Below are 20,688 nucleotides of genomic sequence, written 5' to 3' on the forward strand. Positions count from 1 at the left end.
CTAAAATCTGGGTAAAAGATTGAATGGAATGTGGCTACTTGGTGTCGAAATAACAATTAAAGGGAGATTCCACATAAATAAAACAGTTTTCATACAATTTCTATAGGATAATAAATCACCCCAAAAAGCTCTATACACATTTGGTTTAACATACAAAATGGCTCTAACATTGGCTTTACAAATCAGTCCTTGACTCCCTAGAGTTTAGAAGAAAGCTGTGGTTTGTATAAAATGGACAGCATGTACATGTTTGAACTGACTGTGCCATGGTAAATGTAGGCAGTGAATGACCCTACCAACCCTGTGTGTGTGTGTGTGTGTGTGTGTGTGTGTGTGTGTGTGTGTGTGTGTGTGTGTGTGTGTGTGTGTGTGTGTGTGTGTGTGTGTGTGTGTGTGTGTGTGTGTGTGTGTGTGTGTGTGTGTGTGTGTGTGTGTGTGTGTGTGTGTGTGTGTATGTGTATGTGTATGTGTATGTGTGTGTGTGTGTGTGTGTGTGTGTGTGTGTGTGTGTGTGTGTGTGTCTGTGTGTGTGTGTGTGAGACAGATTAATGGTACTCTGATTAAGTGGTGACATAGCTAATCATTAACTGAGCACCATCTAAAGACCATCTGTCAACTCTACAATAGAGTTAGATCCCCCAGTCAGTTAGATTTGTGTGTGTGTGTGTGTGTGTGTGTGTGTATGCATGCGTGCGAATGTGTGTGTGTGTGTGTGTGTGTGTGTGTGTGTGTGTGTGTGTGTGTGTGTGTGTGTGTGTGTGTGTGTGTGTGTGTATGCATGCGTGCGAATGTGTGTGTGTTTGTGTGTGTACCGTGCACTCACCCTTTACCACAGCTGTGCAGTCAGTTAGATGTGTTAGTGTGTGTGTGTGTGTGCTGTGTTTTTATCTTTGTCTTTTTGAAAGTGTGTTTGCATTTGTGGGTCAGCCATTATGTGATCATGTCTGTGTGCATGTGAGTGTGTGCATAAGCCTTTGCGTTGGTATGTCACCTAGTGTTTGACATTGTGATTGCATGTGTATAAATGAGCCATTCAAGACTTATGTCGAGAGGCAGAGATGCACTACTTCCCAAACACACCCATTCAGACTCCCAATCTATCAAAATTAAGATGTGTGTGTGTCAACATGCACTTTGACATGAGAAATTGGGTAGGGCGTGGAGAGGGACAACTGAGTTTAGTTTAGAATGGAGGAGTTGCTTTATTGTGTGTGAGTGTGACTGTGTGTGTGTGTGTGAGAGAGAGAGAGAGAGAGAGAGAGAGAGAGAGAGAGAGAGAGAGAGAGAGAGAGAGAAGGAGAGAAGGAGAGTATGTGGGAATGTAAACATTTCCTCTTGTTTGTTAAGCAGGTACCTGTGCACACACACACCAGTGGAGGCTGCTGAAGAGAGGATGGCTTATAATAATGGCTGGAATGGCGTGTAATGTCTGGAATGGAGTGAATGGAATCAAACATATAAAAAACATTTGATACCATTATATATTTACTCCATTCCAGCCATTATCATGAGCCGTCCTCCCCCACCAGCCTCCACTGACATACACACTAACCGTCTCTCTCTCCTCCCGGGTCTCTGGGTTCGCGCCCAGGCTCTGTCTCAGCCGGCCGCGACCGGGAGGTCCGTGGGGCGACGCACAATTGGCATAGCGTCGTCCGGGTTAGGGAGGGTTTGGCCGGTAGGGATATCCTTGTCTCATCGCGCTCCAGCGACTCCTGTGGCGGGCCGGGCGCAGTGTGCGCTAACCGGGGAGGCCAGGTGCCCAGTGTTTCCTCCGACACATTGGTGCGGCTGGCTTCCCGGTTGGAGGCGCGCTGTGTTAAGAAGCAGTGCGGCTTGGTTGGGTTGTGCTTCGGAGGACGCATGGCTTTCGACCTTCGTCTCTCCCGAGCCCGTACGGGAGTTGTAGCGATGAGACAAGATAGTAATTAAAGACAAGATAGTAAAAAAAAAAAACCTGTCTCTCTCTCTCTCACACACACACACACACACACACACACACACACACACACACACACACACACACACACACACACACACACACACACACACACACACACACACACACACACACACACACACACACACAGTGGCATGTCCAGAACATTTTGAATTGGGTGGCCAAACCCAGTTTAGGGGGGGCATAATATTTTGAAACTTAATCGATGAAAGGTGGATTTGTTCAATATAATAAGTTCAACACATGAAATGCATCAGCTTCGGTTTGGTACATTTCCCTGTGCAAATAAATCATAAATCAATTCCAAAAGTCTTATTACAGTGTTTGCATTCATGGCCAGAATTGTATATAAGGGTATTAGCGTGCAGCAGTAAATTCACTTGAAAGTGCCATCCAGAGTGTGAATTATACCATGTCATTTGGACGGTCGCAATCTTTTTACGGGACCTCCTTTTTTATGGGATTTATAGTAAAGACATGTCATTTAACTGTAAAAAAAATATTTAAAAATATTACGTTATAATGTGTCATGAACACAACCAATCATGACATTTTGATCTGATTGTCAAACAAGTGATGGATTTTGTTTTACTTAATTCATTTTAGAATAAGGCTGTAATATAACAAAATGTGGAAAAAGTAAAGGGGTCTGAATACATTCCAAATGCACTGTAAATACAGGAAAATCTATTTCTTATTGCACTGGGCATTTAAAGTATATATAATTAGTGTGTGTATATATCTGTGATTGATTTAGTGATTGTAAAGGGGTTGATAATAATTTCAGTCTCCGGACTTAAAACTAATTGAAGATGACAGTTGATAAGCGCAGATGAAGGATATCAAGGATCTGGAAGGATTCTATATGAAGGAATGTTCTGAGATCTTTATCAATGTGTTCTCCAACTCATAGAACATTTTAGAAAAAGGCTCATTGCACGTATCCTCGCAAGGTGAGGTATTAAAAGGAATTGAAAACAGGGGTGTCAATAATTTTGACTCCTACCTTTTATAACAAAATCTAGTTTTTCTAAACAATTGCTTTTGTATAAAATAATATAAATTCTCAATTTTTGGCATATAATTTAGCTCAGTATTTGCTAAATCTTTATTAAGGGTGTCAATAATTTCAGACCCCATTGTATATTGAATGCAATAACATTACTTGCACTGGTAATCGTCTGGTTTTTGCATTACAACACTGACACCCACTGGATGAAATTGGGGGCGCCCCGCACCAAATTATGTCTAGTGCCTGTGACAACTCAATAAGCCTAAAATGTTGTGCAAAAACAATGCCATGTGAGGGCTTTCTGATCCAGGGCTTTCTGATCAAGGTTATAAATGTTGCTCCTCTCATGTTATTTAATAATGACTAATTGTATATGATTGGAAACCATAACGCTGAAAAAGACTCTTGCGCTCTTCGGCTCCACTCGGACAAACTCGGCTTAAAAAGTGTGCGTGCTCCCCGTCCGCGGGTTGGAGTGCTGTCGTCACACAAATCTTTGGTTGTCATTCTCCGATCCCGCCGGTGTGCGTGTCTAGCATCGGATGATTTCGCGAGGGCGGTGCCAAATCGGAGGAAATCGTGTCGTGAACTGACCGGCTCCTGAGAAAACCGAAGAGGATTTCACCGGTAGTTGCATCTTCTACATCAGCGCCGTTGCTTTTCACACCGACAAGCCCCTGGTTTAGCTAGCTCATTTGCTAACCAACGTTAGCCGTTTATACCAACCAGCTCATAAAACAACTGTTAGCTATTTTTTTTTATGTCCCGAATTCCAGAAATATCTGTTAATAATTCGAAACGAAAAATTAACCACATTATGGAGACTGAGATACACGTGCCTGTTGGGTCGCCGGTAATTCGAAAATTCCCGATTTTCGTGGAGGAAAATAATGTAACGGATGGAGCAATGAAGCTGATAAAGCAGCTTCGGCCAGCGTGGGACATGAACCATGTCAAGACCAAGGTAAGGTTGACAATTCTCCACTGAATGATGCGCCAATGGCCCAACATCACTAGTTGGCTAGCTAGCTAAAGTTAGCATAGCTATCAGACCAGTCCCTTGATATATTCCTCGCCTTGTGCATACATTTTATCATTGGCTTCTCTTGCGTTTAGTTTGCAGTTACGTTTTCAAGCTGAGATGAAAGTTAGTGGTGTTAGCTAGCTAACGTTCGCTTGGTTGCGCCCTGGGAGTAGTAGTAGCTTTCTAACTAACCACTTTGATGGATTCTTAGGTCGAATGAATAAGACATTTGTGTCAGGCTTCAGTACTCCATGGATATATTGATAGAAATGTCATACGTCTCTCTCCCTTTAAAGACGTGGCGTATTTAAAGGAGACAGTTACAGCAAATATAGCTACTGATAACTAACCCCTTTTGTCTGTGGTTACAGAAAGTGTGTGTGGATGAAATGTGTCCAGTAATCTGTATTTGTCAGTGACCAGCTGGCAATGACGTGAGGGTCAGGCAGCATTGATGACGTTAACATTAGCCAGCAGAAATAGAGCCTGGCTGTATGTATTAGCTCAAAGCCCCTATCTAATTTACATTTTCCATTGCCCTGATAGCTTCTTGTAAATACAGGCACCTTGAAAGCTGTCCACTCAGATAAGATTGACATGGTAGTGGCAACGCTGTGTGTCTGGAGGATTACAATACCCTGTGAGAGTCACCCATGGTCTGATGACCACTTCATATCCCCATCCTAATTGCCTCACTCCTGACCCCAGACACACACCTAATTTTGAATTCACACAAGACACAACTCACCCCCAACTGCACAGGCAAACAAACACGCCTCACTCTTATCTCCATACAAACTGGAATTGATGTCCATTGATAGACCTAGCTAGGCCAAATTATTACCCTGTTTGTGTGAATTACTCTGACCCTGCCATGTTTAGGGTTCCTGTCAGTCAGTCAGTCGGGGAAATGCATTATTCATTGGCACTAAGCAGTAGGTAGGCCTGCTATCGGGTGACGCTTGTCTCCTGCCCGAGGATCAGCTGTTCCCCAGTCATTCTGGGTTGTTTTGTACATTGAGGCCAGAATGTGACTGTCCCTGCTGGATATTTACGTGTTTGTGCCTAGCCTAATCTGGGCTGGTCACCCCTTTTGCCCTGTAACTGAGATTGTGACACTGTTGACCACCCAACACAGCTTTTCTCAATGGGAGCCACCCAAACAGGCTTTGTCTGCCTGCCTTTGTCCCTTTAACCCACACAGCCCCCGTGCCAGCACAGCCCAATACAGCTGCCCCCCCCCAGGCATGGGCACGTGCCAACTCTGAGAAAGAGAGAGGACAAATTGAGAGACAGAGACTTATAGAGAGAGAGAGAGAGCTGGAGGACAGATGGAGAGGGAGACGGATACGGAGAGAGGCAGAATGAGTCAGAGTATACGGAGGGAGACGGGGAGAGTGAGAAACTGGGGGGGGGGGGGGGTTACTGGAACACAACACAACTGACCTGACTGAGCCACCTGGACATGAAGGGGCGGGGGGCTTTCAGTTACTGTAAATATCTAGTGTCAAGTCCAGTCCCAAACATCCAACCCTCTATCCCTGAAAACACCAGATGCTGCCAACACCAACAGGCCAGTCACACCCCATTCCAATTCTTTGAGCTTACAGCTGCTTATTATCACACGTTAATGCCATGTGGCCTTCTGCCTTACTCTGATGTGGGCATGCAAGAGATATTTAGTCACTTTTTTATGTTTGATCATCAATGGCCTCATCAATGGATAGAAACTTTGTTTAATTTGATCCAAAGCTTTTAAGCTTAGCCACAATAAAGTAATAGCCTACTAAGATATGCAGACATTTTGTTCTCATTCAAAGAACATGTCACCTAAAAGTAGAATGTTTGTTAGTAGTTACCTCAGTTGTGTTGGCGCTTTATTACCTGTGACATGTGGAGCAACACACCACACTCACACTGGGGCAGGATGATCACAGGTTTTAGTGGTGCATTGTGTTCTGGGTATGTGTAGACGGTCACGAGATAAATAATTCATTCATAAAGGCAGTGTACGTGTGTGTGGTCGTAACATGGTGCCAGTGTGCCCATCTCTCTAGTCAACCATGCCAGGAATGCCAGCTATGTTGGGGTGGGTGGCCAGAGAGAGGGCCAGTGTCTATAGGGCTAGTCTCTCTGTGGTCTGTTTAGCTGTCATATCACTAGTCAGGGATTGTCCACATTCCAGTGAACATAAATATGGTCAGTTATTAGCTATTGGGTGCATCTCAATGGTTTGAACTGTTTGTAAAGGAAAGGAAAATAGGAAAGAAAGACCCACTTGACTAGAGACTACATATGCAGACCATGGGTTCCCATGTGTTACTTTCTCCCCCAACAGTAATCATTGAATGATGTGGCTGTCACTGATAATGCAAACAGCTGGGCCGTTCCACCTCAAAAAGCACAAGAAAGAGGATTTCCACACCCACAATCTCAGTGTTCTGTTAAAGAAGAGTAGCAATCCTGCAATGTTAGTTTGTTTAAATATAATTAGATCTCTGAGACATTACGCTAATTGATTGCACCCAAATTGGCTATTTTAATTTCTAGGATTTATATAATATTCAATAATTATAGTACCGCACATCCGATTTGAACCAAACTTTTTTCTAACAAAGAGAAAGTGGTGAGGAATCCAAAGAAGTTGTCAAAAACCACCCACGGACCTCCCAACACCAATCCCACCCCAACAACAAGTTAATAGTATCACTTCTCTGTTTAACAAGGAGTATGGAGCTCCGGCTCGGAGTATTGTTTCATCCTATGTAATGTATTCTCTTTATTTCAACAAAATAATGTTTCTGGAATGCTTGTCTTCTGTTTCTAATTACAGAAATGATTTCAGAACAATCTGAGATGGTGGGTGTCATGGCTTGCTGAAATGACATGGAATGACCCATCTTCCTTGTCTGGGAGAAGTTAAAAAAGTAGCCTACCTGTAAAGCCCTTGCCCTTTGGCCCAGTTGTTAAGCTCCAGTGTAACCCAGCATACTGTTACTGGGCAATTGCAAGGGGTTCCACGTGATCAGGTGTGCTTGCGGTCTCAATTAAATACAGTAGGCTATAGCCTATGCACGGGCGGAGAAGCACAGGGCAGTTATCTTTCCAAGGAAATGTACTTCCTAAATCGGATTATGCTATAGTATACTTCATTGCCAAGAAATGAATATTGATCACCCGTATTTGTCTCTGTCTGAAAATCATCCCACTCCTAGAAAGTAGGCTATAAAGTGCAAGACTCTCCAACTGCTTTCTTCAAACTATGTCTAGCCTGTTGGCTGATATTGCCCAGTAATACCAATAGCCAAATAAAATGGGCTATGTGAGAATCTGGTAATTTAACTTATTTCTTAGGTTATTTTTTATATATATATTGCCTATAGGGCGCTAAAAATTGCTGCGACCATGGCTGGCAAGTGACCTGCATCACATGCGCCTAAAATAACATTGCAGGACTGTTGTTGGGTTCAGGACCAGTTCTTGCGGTAGCAGGTGGTAGTCTGACAGAATGCCAGCTGGTGCTGTATGAAAAGTTGCAGGTGCAGGCAGGCGCAGGATGAATACAGTGCCTTCTGAAAGTATTCAGACCCCTTTACTTTTTCTACATTTTGTTACGTTCTAGCCTTATTCCAAAATTGATTAAATAAATCTAAATCCTCAGCAATTTACACACAGTACCACATAATGACAAAGCGTAAACAGTATAAATTTTAGCAAATTTATAAAAAATAAAAAAACATACTTATTTAGGTATTGCTATGACTCAAAATTGAGCTCAGGTGAATCCTGTTTACATTGATCATCCTTGAGATGTTTATATAACTTGATTGGAGTCCACCTGTGGTAAATTAAATTGATTGGAGATGATTTGGAAAGGCCCACACCTGTCTATGTAAGGTCCCACAGTTGACCTCCCGGGTGGGGCAGTGGTCTAGGGCACTGCATCGCAGTGCTAGCTGCGCCACCAGAGTCTCTGGGTTCGCGCCCAGGCTCTGTCGCAGCCGGCCGCAACCGGGAGGTCCGTGGGGCGACGCACAATTGTCATAGCGTCGTCCGGGTTAGGGAGGGTTTGGCCGGTAGGGATATCCTTGTCTCAGTATGTAAAATGTAATAAAATGTATGCACTCTACTGTAAGTCGCTCTGGATAAGAGTGTCTGCTAAATGACTAAAATGTAAATGTTGACAGTGCATGTCAGAGTAAAAACCAAGCCATGAGGTCGAGATGATGTAATGACGCCACGAAAAATACAGCGCTACACAGATCAAAAGCAATAAAATACTAAGAGCACGCTTCCAACAACTAAACAAGTTGAAGTCGAGCAGTCATTTGAAAGAGTAAGAACATTTCAGCGAGACAACTCAAAGGCGAAATTCATTAACGCCAAGATAATGGAGTTCATTGCCCTTGACAATCAACCGTTCTCTGCCGTGGATGATGTTGGCTTTCGCCGACTTGTCAAGCCCCGGTACACAATCTTTTTTAGATGTCTTACCGGAGTGACACAGTATTGTTGAGACTCACATCCATGAGCGTCACTGCTATTAGCCTCACGACTGACATTTGGACCAGCAACGTCATCCCCATGAACATGCTGAGTCTGATAGCACAGTGGGTCGACGAGGATTGCATACTGAGGAAAGCCGTATTTCATTCTCAAGAATGTGCGGGTTCTCATACCGCTGCTGCCATTTCAAGAACATTTGAGAACATGTTTTAAACTTGGAAACATGATCACTCCAAGCTCGATTCCAATAACTGACTTGAGAAATAAGACCAACTGCATCTGCAGCAGGCATGATACCCTCTGTCATGGCATTGAAACGCCTGCTCAACAAAACTGCTGACACAGACCGTGGGGTTAAAACGTACAAAATTACTCGGCTGTGAACAAGCGATTCGGTGGCATTCTCTGAGCCTCTTTACTGTGTTGCCACCATGCTCGATGCTAGGTACAAGGACCGCTACTTCGATGCAGACGAACAGGGTTTACGTGAAATGTTACGTACACAGCTGGAAAAGATGGAAACGGACACAGTGACAGTGCGTGCCGAGGAAGAGATGTCACGGACAGACAGAGCTGAAACTTCACTGCTTGAATGATGAAATCCTGTTTGAGAATGAAACGACTGAACAAATGAACAACGAAACAGCACAGCAAGTAAGTGAAAGATAGGTTTTGATTATGTTTTACTGGTAATAGGGACATGCCAATAAAATAACTTTTTGTGGTGTGTATGTGTAACCTTCATTTAACTAGGTAAGTCAGTTAAGAACAAATTCTTATTTACAATGAATGACTGCATACCCCGGCCAAACCCTGACGATGCTGGGCCAATTGTGTGCTGCCCTATGGGACTCCCAATCACGGCCGGATGTGATACAGCCTGGATTCGAACCATGGACTGTAGTGACGCCTCTTGCACTGAGATGCAGTGTCTTAGACCGCTGTGTCCGTGTAACTATTTAACTGTTTGAGAATGCTTAAGTCCACAAACATTTTTGATATTGGTATTGGACAAAAATGTCATATCGGTGCATCCCTACTTACTACATGCAGATGTAAAAAGTAAGGAACGAGGTGGGTAGATAACTACATGTGTCATTGTAGCAAAGTATTTATAAACTAAAAATCAGATCTCATAAATGTTTCATTCGTTTTTGTTCTATTATCTATACCAGGTATTCCCAAACTGGGGGGTACACGCAATGCCATGGCAGGGAGACACAGTGGAGTGGTAACGCGTGTGCAAGCAGTTACTCCCAATGCCACTTGGGTACACTGCAGCATCCACCGAGAGGCTTTTGCTGCCAAAGGAAGGCCTGACAGCTTGAAAGACGTTTTGGACACCACAGTGAAAATGGTTAACTTTGTTAACCTCTACCGAGCACCTACCCCGGGTCCGGGAGCACCCCCCACCCCCCCACACTGATTAGCATCGCTAGCATAGCGTCACAATTAAATAGTAGCATCTAAATATCATTAAATCACAAGTCCAAGACACCTAATGAAAGATACAGATCCTGTGAATAAAGCCACCATTTCAGATTTTTATAATGTTTTACAGGGAAGACACAATATGTAAATCTATTAGCTAAACACGTTAGCAAAAGACACAATTTTTTTACTCCAACAGTTTTTTCCTGCGTCAGTAGCTATCACTAATTCGACAAAATAAAAATATATATAGCCACTAACCAAGAAACAACTTCATAAGATGACAGTCTGATAACATATTTATGGTATAGCATAGGTTTTTTTGGAAAAATGTGCATTTTTCAGGTATAAATCACAGTTCTACATTGCAGCTGCAATCTGAAATAGTGCCGACGCAGCCAGAACAATTACAGAGACCAACGTCATATAACTAATTACTTGTCTTAAAACATTTCAGAAAAAATACACAGCGTACAGATATTGAAAGCCCAACATCTGGTGAATCCAAACAATATTTCAGATTTATTAAATGTTTTATAGCGAAAACGAAATGTAGCGCTAAATTAGCATAGCCACGCCAGCCAGAACCAGCTGGGCGCCCCCGACCAGTTCACATGCACGACAGATATATGAAATAACATCGTAAATTGGGTCTTACTATTGCTGATCTTTCATCAGAATGTTGATCAAGGTGTCCTTAGTCCTGATGAGTCGTTCAATCCATTCATAATGGCAACTTTCCCTCTTCATTTAGCATAGGTACTGGTCGACTGGCACGGTTCTGTCCAAAGTTTAAAAAAAGTCACAGAACGGAACACGGCAAAACTCCCAAAAAAATTCAAATAATCTGATTAAACTATATTGAAAAAACATACATTAAGATGATATGGTCACATGTATCAAACAAACTTCGAGACGGAGATAGTTTTCATCCGTAACGGCAGCATAACAGTAGACAATCGCACCTCTAAAACGCGCGATTCAGAGAACCGGAAGTTGTCGGTCACGCTAAAGAAATAGGTCTTATTTCACGTCAGTACAAGATAAACAAAAAATTTCTCCTCTGACGTCCTCTTGACACCCAGAGGAAGACGAATGAAGTGTGTTTCGGGTCATAGGTGGCGTGACCATATATAGGCAGAGCGTTGAAGCGAGCATACACATCTTGCATTCTTCTTCTTGGTCAGGGAAAAGTGCTGTCAAATGACTTCTGTTTCACTCAGAGACAAAATTGAAACGGTTTTAGAAACTATAGATTGTTTTCTATCCAATGGTATTAATTATATGCATATAGTAAGAGCAATAATTGAATAAGAGGCAGTTTAATCTGTAGAGGAAATTATGCTAATGCGAAAACAGCACCCCCTGTATTCTCAAGAAGTTAAAGCAAGGCCCCTGAACTCTCCTGTATTTTCTGCACTATGCAATGATATGGCTAGCGACCATGTAATGCTTTTACAACATACAGAAGTGCGCTAGTTATCAAGGGGCAACGTTTTTTTAAATTGAGAGACTAGCTTAAAGTTTTCTTTACTGACCATAATTTTCACTTGTCTGACTGCTTGCACGATGGTGAGTTTCTCACACGACTGGCCTATCTGGGTGATGTTTTTTCTTGCCTGAATGATCTGAATCTAGGATTACAGGGACTCTCTGCAACTATATTCAATGTGCGGGACAAAATTGAGACTATGATTAAGAAGTTGGAGCTCATCTCTGTCTGCATTAACAAGGACAACACACAGGTCTTTCCATTTTATGATTATTTTTTTGTGTGCAAACAAACTCAAGTTTACGGACAATGTCAAATGTGGTTTAGCGAAGCACCTGAGTGAGTTGGGTGCGCAATTACGCATGTGCTTTCCCCAAACGGATGACCCAAACAACTGGATTCGTTATCCCTTTCATGCCCTGCCTCCAGTCCACTTACCGATATCTGAACAAGAGAGCCTCATTGAAATTGCAACAAGCGCTTCTGTGAAAATTGAATTTAATCAGAAGCCACTGCCAGATTTCTGGATTGGGCTGTGCTCAGAGTATCCTGCCTTGGCAAATCGCACTGTTAAGACACTGATGCCTTTGCAAACACGTACCTTTGTGTGAGTGGATTTTCGGCCCTCACTAACATGAAAACTAAATACAGGCGCAGACTGTATGTGGAAAATGATTTAAGACTGAAACTCTCCAATACAACCCAACATTGCAGAGCTATGTGCATCCTTTCAAGAACACCCTTCTCATTAACCTGTGGTGAGTTATTCACAATTGTCATTCAACAAATAAGGTTTTATATGTAAGATGGTTAAACAAAGAGCAAAATTATTGATTATTATTTGTGCCCTGGTCCTATAAGAGCTCTTAGTTACTTCCCACGAGCTGGGTTGTGACAACTCACATTTATGTTTAATAAATGTATTGTATAGTGTGTGTGGCAGGCTTACAATGATGTCAAAAAACATTTGAGAGTGTGCTGACCCTGGTGCTAGAGGGGGTACGCAGCTGACCCTGGTGCTAGAGGGGGTACGCAGCTGGGGGTTGAATGTTTGAAGGACTACGGAACTATAAAAAGTTTGGGAACCACTGATCTATACAATAGGCCATAATTGATTTCGGCCCAATAGGCCTGGCATATTCTCAAGTTCTAGAAGCTTTCTGTTTCGATTGGGTTATTTTGCCTAAAATCCTTTCGGCCTAACTATATGAAAAAAATAACTGCATCTCTACCAAGCCTGTCAAGAGTGCCCAAAATGGTGTTTAGCATCCCCAGTGGCTCTGCAAGTGTAGAGAGGATATTCTCCACTGCTGGGCGGCTCTCCAGACACCATCACATGAGCCTGAAGACACAGACTGGCCAAACTCCTGTTTCTAAAAATGTATTCTAAAAATAAATTCAAAGGCTCTTACAAGTAATTTTTTATTTTAATTTGTATTTAATTCTTTGTAAGTCACAGCCTATATGCAAAATGTATAGACTATAATGATTTAATACAACAAAATTGTTTAAATGCTGAGAGCTTCATGTCCCTACCAGCCTATTGTCGCACTCGCAAATGCTTCACAATGTATTTCTTAGTAGGCTATAGCTTGAAGTAATATGGCCTAAATAAATCATTTTCATTCCTTCTTAGGCTCCCTGTCTGGCTCCTGACCTATTTAGTGTTTATATGCTGTTCAATATGACATGTAGCATATTTGAAATGATGTGCATGTCTTACATTCACCATTTCATGTTTATTCAAATAATTTTCATTATGTAACCTTTATTTAACTAGGCAAGTCAGTTAAGAACAAGTTGTTATTTACATTGACAGCCAACCCCGGCCAAACCAGGACAACGCTGGGCCAATTGGGAGTCCCATAGGGCGGCGCACAATCACGGCCGGATGTGGTACAGCCTGGATTTGTAGTGACGCCTTTTGCACTGAGACGCAGTGCCTTAGACCGTTGCGCCACTCGGGAGCCCACTCGTTTGGTTTGGTTTCAATACTTCAAAACCAAATGGTATGTCCAGGAAGTCACAAAAATAGATGGTTGTTTGTTCAGTTGGGATTTTTTTTAAATGAATGGAGCGAATTTGGAGCGAAGCTGTTTTTAGCGGAGTGGTTGGAATGGACCTGGAGGGTCTTATTCTGTTAACATTTACATTTAAGTCATTTAGCAGACGCTCTTATCCAGAGCGACTTACAAGTACATACATTCATACTTTTTTGTACTGGCCCCCCGTGGGAATCGAACCCACAACCCTGGCGTTGCAAGCGCCATGCTCTACCAACTGAGCTACACGGGACCGTTTAAATGTTTAAATGATGATCGATGCTTGACTGCCGTTTGACAAATAAATATTCTCGCTCTTCTCCATAATGACCTCACCATGTAGACTATACCCTCACAGTCTACCTGCACTGTATCTGTGAGCTCCATAATAACTCACCATGTAGACTATACCCTCACAGTCTACCTGCACTGTATCTGTGAGCTCCATAATAACCTCATGTAGACGATACCCTCACAGCCTACCTGCACTGTATCTGTGAGCTCCATAATAACTCACCATGTAGACTATACCCTCACAGCCTACCTGCACTGTATCTGTGAGCTCCATAATAACTCACCATGTAGACTATACCCTCACAGTCTACCTGCACTGTATCTGTGAGCTCCATAATAACCTCATGTAGACTATACCCTCACAGCCTACCTGCACTGTATCTGTGAGCTCCATAATAACTCACCATGTAGACTATACCCTCACAGCCTACCTGCACTGTATCTGTGAGCTCCATAATAACCTCACCATGTAGATTATACCCTCAGTCTACCTGCACTGTATCTGTGAGCTCCATAATAACCTCACCATGTAGACTAGAGGTTGACCGATTAATCGGAATGGCTGATTAATTAGGGCCGATTTCAGGTTTTCATAACAATCGGAAATCGGTAATTCTGGCCGCCGATTTTTTTTTACATTTATTTTATTTTTACACCTTTATTTAACTAGGCAAGTCAGTTAAGAACACATTCTTATTTTCAATGACGGCCTAGGAACAGTGGGGTAACTGCCTTGTTCAGGGACAGAACAACAGATTTTTACCTTGTCAGCTCAGGGATTCAATCTGTTACGCGAATGCAGTAAGAAGCCAAGGTAAGTTGCTAGCTAGCATTAAACTTATCTTATAAAAACAATCAATCAATCATAATCACTAGTTATAACTACACATGGTTGATGATATTACTAGTTTATCTAGCGTGTCCTGCGTTGCATATAATCGATGCAGTGCGCATTCGCGAAAAAGGACTGTCGTTGCTCCAACGTGTACCTAACCATAAACATCAATGCCTTTCTTAAAATCAATACACAGAAGTATATATTTTTTAACCTGCATATTTAGCTAAATGAAATCCAGGTTAGCAGGCAATATTAACCAGGTGAAATTGTCACTTCTCTTGCGTTCATTGCACGCAGAGTCAGGGTATATGCAACAGTTTGGGCTGCCTGGCTCATTGCGAATTAATTTGCCAGAATTTTACGTAATTATGACATAACATTGAAGGTTGTGCAATGTAACAGGAATATTTAGACTGATGGATGCCACCCGTTAGATAAAATACGGAACGGTTCCGTATTTCACTGAAAGAATAAATGTTTTGTTTTCAAGATAGTTTCCGGATTCGACCATATTAATGACCTAAGGCTCGTATTTCTGTGTGTGATTATGTTATAATGAAGTCTATGACTTGATAGAGCAGTCTGACTGAGCGATGGTGGGCACCAGCAGGCTCGTAAGCATTCATTCAAACAGCACTTTTGTGCGTTTTGCCAGCAGCTCTGCTGTTTATGACTTCAAGCCTATCAACTCCCGAGATTAGGCTGGTGTAACCGATGTGAAATGGCTAGCTAGTTAACGGGGTGCGCGCTAATAGCGTTTCAAACGTCACTCGCTCAGACTTGGAGTAGTTGTACCCCTTGCTCTGCATGGGTAACACTGCTTCGAGGGTGGCTGTTGTCGATGTGTTCCTGGTTCGAGCCCAGGTACCGGCGAGGAGAGGGATGGAAGCTATACTGTTACACTGGCAATACTAAAGTGCCTATAAGAACATCCAATAGTCAAAGGTATATGAAATACAAATGGTATAGAGAGAAATAGTCCTATAATTCAACCTAAAACTTCTTACCTGGGAATATTGAAGAATCTTGTTAAAAGGAACCACCAGCTTTCATATGTTCTCATGTTCTGAGCAAGGAACTTAAATGTTAGCTTTCTTACATGGCACATATTGCACTTTTACTTTCTTCTCCAACACTTTGTTTTTGCATTAATTAAACCAAATTGAACATGTTTCATTATTTATTTGAGGCTAAATAGATTTTATTGATGTATTACATTAAGTTAAAATAAGTGTTCATTCAGTATTGTTGTAATTGTCATTATTACAAATAAATGGGTATCGGTATCGGCGTTGAAAAATCATAATCGGTCGACCTCTAATGTAGACTATACCCTCACAGCTTACCTGCATTGTATCTGTGTGCTGTTGGCTAGAGTACACGTTTGCTATTTAACGCAGAAGAGTTGAAAATGCGATGGAAACGTATTGTACTTTCAATTTTTTTTATCTGGTACATGAAAACGTAAGCGGAAAACTAAGTTTTGTGTGCACTAGGTTATCACGCAATTTTCGAAATCTGTTGCCAATTGGATGGAAACCTAGTTTCTGTTATCAATTTTGGTATGTGTGACGCGTTTTTAATCACGTAATACTTTTGTGAATGAATTATCATTAGTAAAAACTAACTAATTGGTAGGTCGACCTTAACTTGTTACTTCTGTGAACTTTCACAATCCTCCCTCATGAGGGAGAGAAATTATAAAATATCTGAAAGATGTGTGGGTTTTTGGTAACAGAATCACAAGACAATATTTCTTAAACTTACAGAAGGCAAATGGCAGGGGCCTTCAACATTGTATTTTTATGTATTTCTAATACTTTAAGACTTTTTCTAGTAGATGTTTTTAAGACCCTTTTGCGATCTGTGTGACCAGAAATCAAAGCCTTTGCTTATTCCTAATAATAATAATAATAATAATTATTATTATTATTAGGATGGAAAATGGTTGAAAAACATATCTATACGTTCATTTAATTTCCCCAAAATATAGACTCTTAGCTCATTTGACACCAAATTTGATATACTCCTACAAACTTCACATGTTGATGCTCATGGGTCCTTTTACATTGACATGATCTACTGTTTCTGCTATCTCAGCTCAGGAGAAAGTCAAACCTTCTAGGAATTCACTGTTGTGACTCACTCAACCTTCTCATGGTCATCTAGGGCTATGCTTTCTGATATGATTCCTGACAAGGACAGGCTTGTGCCTCATTATCTAGTTTACATTTACATTTAAGTCATTTAGCAGATGCTCTTATCCAGAGCGACTTACAAGTACATACATTCATACTTTTTTTTGTACTGGACCCCGTGGGAAACGAACCCACAACACAGCCATGCTCTACCAACTGAGCCACACGGGGCCCCTAGTCTAGTGACAGTAAACTAGAGTAAACCCAATTAACAATGGGATAATCTCAATTGACTACTCCTTGTGTCCTTTCATATCCAATGGGTTTTGAGGACACAAGGAGTGTCCAATTGAAATTCTCCCAGAATCTCTCTCTCCCAATCCCTCTGTCCAGACCTCCCTGGTGACTTTTTTTAATTTTTTTTAAATGTTTTTATTCTTTTTTTAAATTCTGTATTAATCTCTATGTGTCTCTCCCCTTCTTCCTCTCGCAGCTCTTCACTGATGGGACCACTAATAAGCTGGTTGGTTGTTATGTGGAGGCGAGTCCAGAAGACGTTGTTCTGGTACGTGTGTATGGGAACAAGACGGAGCTGATCGTCGACCGAGACAACGAGCTCAAGAGCTTCCAGGTGCGCATACACACGTTCTCTAACACACACCCTTTACAGTTCAGAGCTTCCAGGTGCTTCACTAGAGGACATCTATGTAAATCAAACACCAGATTCTTCAGGAAGTGCATCTACACTGGTAGCCAAGTTCAACTCCCTGTGCATGGACCCATGTTTAGGCTATTTCCTGGTCTGTCTTAGGCCACCTGTGTCTAATAATGTGTGTGTTCCCAGGTGCTGCATGCTAACGGCTGCGCTCCTCGGCTCTACTGCACCTTCCAGAATGGCCTTTGCTACGAGTTTATGCAGGGGGACGCCCTCGGAACACAGGATGTGAGGGATCCTACCATACTCAGGTGAGGACATGGTGCAGTCCAACAGGGACCCCTCCCTACTCAGGTGTGATGGTGGGGAGGTGCCTGTTAAACGGATGGGGGACAATGTTATTCGAAAACCATCTTCAAGCTGATCCTGGTATCTGTCTAGCCTGCAGGTAAGGCGGGCTTTGATTTGTAAATGTACACACCCTCAATACAAACTCCTGCAGGAGTTTATAGTACACACCACTGTGTACTGCTCATTCAGATCCTTTCTCCCTACAGCTCTTTCCAGGAAACCAGTATAGGAGAGCATCTTCAATGCTCCAACTTTGAGTTAGAGTGATACATGTTTTTCATCCATATGGTCACACTGTCTGTTCTGCTGGATTTATGGGTTAGTTGGAGTGAGATGTTACGGTCAGGACTTTGTTTACAGCAGACTGAACACGGCAGCACATGGTGCAGTGCTCCTCTGTTCTACCAGCAGACAGTGCTGAGCTAACAAACTGTAGCAAGCCAGCCTTTGATAAGCATACTACAACCAGATCTGTGTAAGTGTCTTCAGTCGTTGCCAAAAGTTTTGAGAATGACACAAATATTAATTTCCACAACGTTTGCTGCTTCAGTGTCTTTAGATATTTTTGTCAGATATTACTATGGAATACTGAAGTATAATTACAAGCATTTCATAAGTGTCAACGGCTTTTATTGACAATTACATGAAGTTGACGCAAAGAGTCAATATTTGCAGTGCTGACCCTTCTTTTTCAAGACCTCTGCAATCTGCCCTGGCATGCTGTCAATTAACTCCTGGGCCACATCCTGATTGATGGCAGCCCATTCTTGTATAATCAATGCTTGGAGTTTGTCAGAATTTGCGGGGTTTTGTTTGTCCACCCGCCTCTTGAGGATTGACCACAATTTCTCAATGGGATTAAGGTCTGGGGAGTTTCCTGGCCATGGACCCAAAATAACAATGTTTTGTTCCCCGAGCCACTTAGTTATAACTTGCCTTATGGCAAGGTGCTCCATCATGCTGGAAAAGGCATTGTTCGTCACCAAACTGTTCCTGGATGGTTGGGAGAAGTTGCTCTCGGAGGATGTGTTGGTACCATTCTTTATTCATGGCTGTGTTCTTAGGCAAAATTGTGAGTGAGCCCACTTCCTTGGCTGAGAAGCAACCCCACACATGAATGGTCTCAGGATGCTTTACTGTTGGCATGACACAGGACTGATGGTAGCGCTCACCTTGTCTTCTCCGGACAAGCTTTTTTCCGGATGCCCCAAACAATCGGAAAGGGGATACATCAGAGAAAATGACTTTACCCCAGTCATCGGCAGTCCAAACCCTGTACCTTTTGCAGAATATCAGTCTGTTCCTGATGTTTTTCCTGGAGAGAAGTGGTTTCTTTGCTGCCCTTCTTGACACCAGGCCATCCTCCAAAAGTCTTCGCCTCACTGTGCGTGCAGATGCACTCACACCTGCCTGCTGCCATTCCTGAGCAAGCTCTGTACTGGTGGTGCCCCGATCCCGCAGCTGAATCAACTTTAGGAGACGGTCCTGGCGCTTGCTGGACTTTCTTGGGTGCCCTGAAGCCTTCTTCACAGCAATTGAACGGCTCTCCTTGACGTTCTTGATGATCCGATAAATGGTTGATTTAGGTGCAATATCCTTGCCTGTGAAGCCCTTTTTGTGCGAAGCAATGATGACGGCACGTGTTTCCTTGCAGGTAACCATGGCTGACAGAGGAAGAACAATGATTCCAAGCACCACCCTCCTTTTGAAACTTCCAGTCTGTTATTTGAACTCAATCAGAAAGACAGTGATCTCCAACCTTGTCCTCATCAACACTCACACCTGTGTTAACGAGAGAATCACTGACATGTCAGCTGGTCCTTTTGTGGCAGGGCTGAAAGGCAGTGGAAATGTTTTTGGGGGATTCGGTTCATTTGCATCTGATCACTCTTCATAACATTCTGGAGTATATGCAAATTGCCATCATACAAACTGAGGCAGCAGACTTTGTGAAAATGTATATTTGTGTCATTCTCAAAACCTTTGGCCACAACTGTATACTATAGTAGCCTACTGATGAGTCCAGATGGACTGATGAGTCTCAAGACTGTCCTAAACCCTGTTATCACCATGGAACTAGAATTAGAGGTCAAGCAGTCAAGTTAATACATTATCAGAGAAGGATCCAGGACCCAACGGTTTTTAGTGGATATGAGTCATTTTGGAAGAGCACATTGTATTTTATTTAATCCCTCAGAACAAACATGTTTGCATGAAAGGTGAATACTGGTATACTGTATTGAGTAGTGTGTAATATAGTGTCTTATAATGTGTGTATCTTCCTCCTTAGACTGATATCCAGGGAGATGGCTCATATCCATGCGATCCATGCACACAACGGCTGCATCCCCAAACCCAATCTGTGGATCAAGATGAGAAAATATTTCTCTTTGGTCGCTACCGAGTTCACCGATCAAGCCTCCAACACCAGGTAAGAGGACCCTGAACGAGACACACACACTCCACACCAGGTAACCTGAAAACACAGAGACTAAAGAAACTAGGCCAAAGTTACACGCACACAGACACTGGCTCAGACACACTTTGGCCCCTCTTACTCAGAAGGGTCTTTTCATAACCTGGTTTATTGTTCATACATACTCAGTCTTCTGGGAGGATTACGCTTTATTCCCAAGGTTATTAAGTCCTCTATACAGGCTCTTATATAAGTGTGATCATAACTACAGTGCAGGGTAGATGTGGATTAGGGAGCCAGAGGTATGCATTGGGATATCAGATGTTTGCATACCGCTTACAGTTTATCAGCCTGCCTGGGTAATGTAGCACACTGTGTCATTCAGCTATCCTGCCTGCACTGTACACACAGTCCTAGTCACACTCGCACAAACGTAGACTCAACAACTGTGCCCAGAGAAGAGAAGGCTTCTGCCTTCTTGAGGGTGGTTGCTCAACTTGCTCCTGTACCCAGCCAACAGCAGAGATCC

At 42.5% G+C, this 20,688-nt stretch overlaps 1 protein-coding gene across 1 annotated transcript in view; it reads left to right on the forward strand.

The window, feature by feature from the left end:
* The first annotated feature begins 3,450 nt into the window (after window positions 1-3,450).
* The window catches only part of LOC129815596 (ethanolamine kinase 1-like), a 37,241-nt gene continuing 20,003 nt past the window's right edge, over window positions 3,451-20,688 (forward strand). Inside the window, exons 1-4 of the mRNA XM_055869555.1 lie at window positions 3,451-3,936; window positions 17,231-17,368; window positions 17,582-17,703; window positions 20,034-20,174. Coding sequence (XP_055725530.1) covers window positions 3,733-3,936; window positions 17,231-17,368; window positions 17,582-17,703; window positions 20,034-20,174 — 605 coding nt within the window. The 5' untranslated portion in view covers window positions 3,451-3,732. The remainder of the gene's footprint in view (window positions 3,937-17,230; window positions 17,369-17,581; window positions 17,704-20,033; window positions 20,175-20,688) is intronic.

The sequence above is a fragment of the Salvelinus fontinalis genome, chromosome 18, assembly GCF_029448725.1.
Source record: "Salvelinus fontinalis isolate EN_2023a chromosome 18, ASM2944872v1, whole genome shotgun sequence".
NCBI classification, from domain to species: domain Eukaryota; kingdom Metazoa; phylum Chordata; class Actinopteri; order Salmoniformes; family Salmonidae; genus Salvelinus; species Salvelinus fontinalis.